Below are 6574 nucleotides of genomic sequence, written 5' to 3'. Positions count from 1 at the left end.
TTAAACCTTCTGAACGGGGGTCGGCGCGGCCCGCTTGCTGCTCTTCTTGACGCGGCTGCGGGCGTAGATGCGGAGGAAGAGGGCGAGGAAGACCACGGCCACACCTAGGCCGCCCACCAGGGTGACGGCGTGACCGTAGAGGAAGCAGGACAGGAGGATGGCGAAGGCCTGCCGCAGAGTCATGATGATGGTGAAGACGGCGGCGCCGAACTGCGAGATGGTGTAGAAGATGAAGAGCTGGCCGCAGGCGGAGCACACCGACAGCAGCACGGCGTGGAAGGCGAACTCGGAGTGGCGCGTCATGAAGGCCAGCGAGGTGAAGAAGGCGCCCTGTTCCAGCAGAGAGCCCACCGTGAAGAGACACGAGAAGAGGTTGACGCCGAACATCATCTGCACCGACGACATCTTGTACTTGAACAGGTTGTCCTGCCAGTTGGACGTGAAGCTGTCGAAGACGATGTATCCGCAGAGGATGATGACGCCCGAGAAGGTGGTGACGGTGGACGGGTGTTTGTTCGTGGAGCTGGACAGCAGGAACATGCTGACGCCCACCGAGATCAGGACCGCCGTCAAGTACTCCCAGTATTCGTAGCTCTTGTGAGACACGATCTTGCCCATCAGCATCACCGGAATCACCTTCGAGGCCTTCGCCAAAACCTGCGACGGAAACACATCTAGTGTTGGATTATGAGGGATTTGACAGGAACATGAGCTGCAAGAACATGCTGAGTGTACAGTCGTGGCCAAAAGTTTTGAGAATGACACGAATATTAGTTTTCACAAAGTTTGCTGCTCAACTGCTTTTAGATCTTTGTTTCAGTTGTTTCTGTGATGTACTGAAATATAATTACAAGCACTTCATACGTTTCAAAGGCTTTTATGGACAATTACATGACATTTATGCAAAGAGTCAGTATTTGCAGTGTTGGCCCTTCTTTTTCAGGACCTCTGCAATTGGACTGGGCATGCTCTCAATCAACTTCTGGCCCAAATCCTGACTGATAGCAACCCATTCTTTCATAATCACTTCTTGGAGTTTGTCAGAATTAGTGGGTTTTTGTTTGTCCACCCGCCTCTTGAGGATTGACCACAAGTTTTAAGATCTGGGGAGTTTCCAGGCCATGGACCCAAAATTTCAACGTTTTGGTCCCCGAGCCACTTAGTTATCACTTTTGCCTTATGGCACGGTGCTCCATCGTGCTGGAAAATGCATTGTTCTTCACCAAACTGTTGTTGGATTGTTGGAAAAAGTTGCTGTTGGAGGGTGTTTTGGTATCATTCTTTATTCATGGCTGTGTTTTTGGCCAAAATTGTGAGTGAGCCCACTCCCTTGGATGAGAAGCAACCCCACACATGAATGGTCTCAGGATGCTTTACTGTTGGCATGACACAGGACTGATGGTAGCGCTCACCTTTTCTTCTCCGGACAAGCCTTTTTCCAGATGCCCCAAACAATCGGAAAGAGGCTTCATCTGAGAATATGACTTTGCCCCAGTCCTCAGCAGTCCATTCGCCATACTTTTTGCAGAAGATCAATCTGTCCCTGATGTTTTTTTTGGAGAGAAGTGGCTTCTTTGCTGCCCTTCTTGACACCAGGCCATCTTCCAAAAGTCTTGGCCTCACTGTGTGTCCAGATGCGCTCACACCTGCCTGCTGCCATTCCTGAGCAAGCTCTGCACTGGTGGCACTCCGATCCCGCAGCTCAATCCTCTTTAGGAGACCAACCTGGCGCTTGCTGGACTTTCTTAGATGCCCTGAAGCCTTCTTAATGCAGTGGAAAGTTTTTTTCGGGATTAAGTTCATTTTCATGGCAAAGAAGGACTATGCAATTCATCTGATCACTCTTCATAACATTCTGGAGTATATGCAAATTGCTATTATAAAAACTTAAGCAGCAACTTTTCCAATTTCCAATATTTATGTAATTCTCAAAACTTCTGGCCATGACTGTACAGTGATGTGACAGAGACTTTTTCAAAAAAATGTCAAGATTTGATGAGATGTTCAGAAGAAAAACAACAAAATCATCCAAACTGATAGAAAACAAAGACCTGTGCTACTTTATTTTAAAGATATTTTTAATATTTATTCATTTTCATTTATTAAAATGATTTTATTTTATTTTATTTTATCATTTTTTTAATTGTAAAGTTGGTGACAGGGATTTAAATAAATAAAATAAAATAAAAAATAATTAAAAAAAAAAAAAAAATATGTGGCACTGCCTTCATTGTGATTTTAATTTAAAAAATAAAATAATTAAAGTTGGTGATTGGGATTTAACTAAATAAAATAAAATAAAATAAAATAAAATAAAATAAAATAAAATAAAATAAAACGTGGCACTGCCTTCATGGCGATTTTAACTAAATAATTAGAGGTCGACCGATATTGGTTTTTACCGATACCGATAGCTAGGTTGGACCACGCTGGCCGATACCGATTAATTAACCGATAGATTTTGAAAATGGATATTGAAGGGCAACTAAAATAGTGCTCTACGATTTAAAAAAATAAATACTAAACCATACTTTGTAAATGAATAAAAATATTAATATTAATTATAAATTGATCATTAAAGTTATTTCATAGTTCATTAATGTTAACAAAATGAACTTCGAAATGTAACAATATATCAGTAAATGTTGAAATTAACGCTTTGAACAACACTTCTATTCTACAGCTTTCACCAATCTTAGTTGATGTTACAAATGGGCTCATTGTAAAGGGGTGGGAATCTTTAAATTTTAACATTTTTTTATTATATAAGCTGGCTACTTTTTAAAACAATTACTTATTTAAAATTAGTGTTCTTTAAGTGTCGGCAAGTTTACAGAAATAGTTGTTGTTTTTTTCTTTTTCGTTTGATTATTACTGATGAGATCAGACAGTTGCTGCTTTAACAGGCTGCATTCAAACGAATGCAGATCTATTTCGATATATCAGATATTTTGTCCTGCTCTGAAAACATAACTGACTGTGTGTACATCAGTTTCGTATAAAAGTATTTGAAAATCCAAGTGCATTTAACCGCATCTGCAATCAAGCTTTTTAGGACGAACAAACACAAAGAGCAATTGAAAGTCTGTCAGTGCATCTACTGCATTACAAACGGCAGAAATGAAGGCACATGTAAAGTCAAAAACTGCGATTGATAGCTCACACGGTCAAACAATACACACTTATTAGCTCACTGTGGAAATTCTGTGCAATGAAGCCAGCCGCGTTTCTGGCGCGCACGCGTGCCATATGCGGGAAAAACACAAGCTCATTGAAGAGAGGATTGAGATGCGTCTGAGAATCTATTTTTCACCCACCCTTAATGAAACCGAACAAAAGTGCAGCGCTGTGTTGCGCGGACAACTTGCAGGTATCACACACACACACAGGACGCGTTCAAGCATAAATCTAAAACAGTTATTTAATCACCTAACGGGCAAATGTTTACTTCAAGAATGATCAAAAAGCGGCAAAGGTTAGTTTAAACATGAAACGGAAAGAGAAAGTGCGATCTATATTGCAGCCATTTCAGAAACAATTTCTTTTCTGTTTTACATTTATGTTTAAATATGATTTGTTTTTGTTTTGTTTCAGTTTAATATGTTAATTACGAAAGAAGTTTGTGTAATTTGTAAATGTCATAAAGGACGTGGTATGAATTGGACGGCAATGCGCCAGGAGAATTGGAGAGGGTCAGACACAATTTTTGACCACTTGGTACGTTTTTATTTGTGGAAAATCCCTTCTTTAACGAATTTCGTTTTGTATTATTTTTATCTTAATTTTTAATAGATATTTTTGTTGATCAGTTATTAAAATCAAATAGGAACAGGAAAATGGCATTGTGAAATAAAGTGCGTAACAAGATGCAAACTCACCATGCTTCAACGGCCTGAAGAAAAGGCTAAAACATAAATTATAGCTCTATATTAAGCATACAGACTTAATTAGAGCTACAGAAATACAAATAGTTTGCTTAAATGCACAATACTTAATTTTCCAGCCCAGGGTCAAGTCTTTATGAACGATGTGGGACAGATGTGTAATGTAAAACTAAGGCGCGCTGTGACTGATTTTGTCGGCTGAATGAACACAGTTTGCTTTCTCATGTCTTTAAATCTGCAACTTTGCTGGCTAAAAATATGAACAGCTGGATATAAATCAATACAAATATATGGTAACATTCCTGGCATTAAACATTGGTCTGGGGCTTAACTTCTCATATGACAGCGGAGCGTGAGCCACTTCAGCAAAGAATGCAACCCGGAAAAACCATCGGCCAGGATTTTTGCCGATAACCGATAGTTCGGCCAATCAACTATCGGTGCCGATTAATCGGCAAAACCGATACATCGGTCGACCTCTATAAATAATATAATTAAAAAAAACAAAATAAAATAAAATTTAATTAAATTAAAAAGTGAAATAAAATTTATTAAAATAAAGTCAAATGAAAATAAAAATGTGGCGCTGCCTTCATTGTGATTTTAATAAAAATAAAAAAAATAAAAAAATAATAAAATAAAGTCGAATTAAAATAAAATAAATATGTGGCACTGATTTCATTGTGATTTTGCTTATGAGATAAAAATATTGTCAAAAAAAATTAAAAAAGTGCAGTTGTGCAGTTCTAATGGTCTACTTGAGTACTTTATGAAATGTGACCATATTAGAATAATGTGTTTTAAAATTAAATTTTATTTCTTAATCATCTGTTATGTGCTATGAAATATGCTATATAAATATAACCTGCTTTACCATACATCTCCTTTACCCAGAATGCAGTGGTGTACCTGTGTGGGAAAGCTGATGTATTTGAGCGCTTCATACTGGCACCAGCTGCTGAGGATGTTGGAGAGTGAAGCGAAGGAGTACTTGTACATGGGCGCACCGTGGCGGGGCTGTTTGAAGAGGACGCACCACAGACCGGACACCGTCAGGGCCAAGATCCGGTTCATGAACACCAGAAACTGAGAGTCTTTGAAGCGTTCGCCACTGCCTTCCACCTCGGTCGCACCGTACGAGCGCGTCATCACTCGCTCCTGGAGAACACCCCACGTCAGGTACGACACCTGGATGAGAGGGAAAAAATAGATATTAGAAGACCTTGTAGAAATGATGTGAACACATGAAGACTATTAATTTGTGCAAAGAGTTTGATGAAAAAAAAAAACAATGAAAATGACTTGTGCACACAGTAATAATATTAAAATATCTTATTATTATTTTAATTATTTTCATTAAAAAAAATATATTTTCAATGGTTATTAATTATTTTATTATTCAGTTAAAATCCCTATGAAGGCAGTAAAACATTATCTATATATACTTTAAAAAATTTTAAATAATTGTATCATTTAGTTAAAATCATTATGAAGGCAAAACAACATTTTACCAATGATTTAATATATATCTTTTTGCATTTCAGTAATGAAAATATTTTTTACTGTATTAAAACTGAAAAAAAAGGTAATTACAAAAAACTACACAAAAATAATGCATAAAGTAAAAAAATAATTTATTACTGAAAGGCAAAAAAAAAAAATACTTAAATTGTATTTTATTTTAAGTATTTTTATCATCATTGGTAAAATATGTTGTACTGCCTTCACAGTGATTTTAATAAAATAATAAAACAATTAAAAAAAATGAAAAAATATAACATATTGTACTGCCTTTATGGTGATTTTAATTAAATAATTTAAAAAAATGCAAAAATATAGAATGTCATACTGCCCTCATAGTGATTTTAAGTAAATAATAAATAAAAAAATTATATATACACATGTAGATAAAATATTTTGTACTGCCTTAATGGTTTTTAAAATAAATAATAAAATAAAAAAATGCAAAAATATAGAATGTCATACTGCCTTCATAGTGATTTTAAGTAAATAATAAATTATATATAAATAAATAAATAAATATATATATATATATATATATATATATATATATATATATATATATATTTTTTTTTTTTTTTTTTTTAAATAAATAAAATATATAAAATTATATATACACATGTAGATAAAATATTTTGTACTGCCTTAATGGTTTTTAAAATAAATAATAAAATAAAAAAATGCAAAAATATAGAATATGTCATACTGCCTTCATAGTGATTTTAAGTAAATAATAAATTATATATAAATAAATATATAAATAAATAAATATAAATATATAAATATATATATATATATATATATATATATATATATTTTTTTTTTAATAAATAAAATATATAAATGCACAAATATAGAATATGCTGTGCTGCCTTCATGGTGATTTTAATTAAATAATAAAATAATAATAGAAAAATGCAAAAATATAGAATATGTCATACTGCCTTCATGGTGACTTTAAACAGAATAATAACAAAAATATATATTGTGGATATTGTAAATAAATGAAGACTATTAAGTTGTGCACACATGAACATTAATAAAATAACTTCTTAATCAAAAAAATACTATTAAAATTAAAAAAATATACTGTAATGCATACTGTAAAAACATTTTCATTACTAAAACGGAAATTAATAAAAATATAATTAATTAAATTATAAAGTATT

The 6574-nt window shown here is 34.3% G+C and overlaps 1 protein-coding gene across 1 annotated transcript; it reads right to left on the bottom strand.

Annotated features, from left to right (window-relative positions):
* On the bottom strand, window positions 1–5033 carry LOC141283865 (adenosine 3'-phospho 5'-phosphosulfate transporter 1-like). Its single transcript, XM_073817184.1, has 2 exons — window positions 4794–5033; window positions 1–657 (listed from the first exon to the last, which is right to left on the bottom strand). The coding sequence occupies exons 1-2, from the start codon at window positions 5031–5033 to the stop codon at window positions 1–3; spliced, it is 897 nt and encodes a 298-aa protein (XP_073673285.1).
* Window positions 5034–6574: the final 1541 nt, after the last annotated feature.

Source organism: Garra rufa, chromosome 13, assembly GCF_049309525.1.
Source record: "Garra rufa chromosome 13, GarRuf1.0, whole genome shotgun sequence".
NCBI classification, from domain to species: Eukaryota; Metazoa; Chordata; class Actinopteri; order Cypriniformes; family Cyprinidae; genus Garra; species Garra rufa.
The sequence above is the reverse complement of the archived record's forward strand: the minus strand, read 5'-3'. Positions and strand labels throughout refer to the sequence as shown.

Coding starts and splice junctions, on each gene's coding strand:
- LOC141283865 (XM_073817184.1), bottom strand. CDS start 5,033: ATGACGCGCTCGTACGGTGCGACCGAGGTGGAAGGCAGTGGCGAACGC. Junction 658..4,793: donor ACATCAGCTTTCCCACACAG/GTACACCACTGC, acceptor TTTCCGTCGCAG/GTTTTGGCGAAGGCCTCGAA.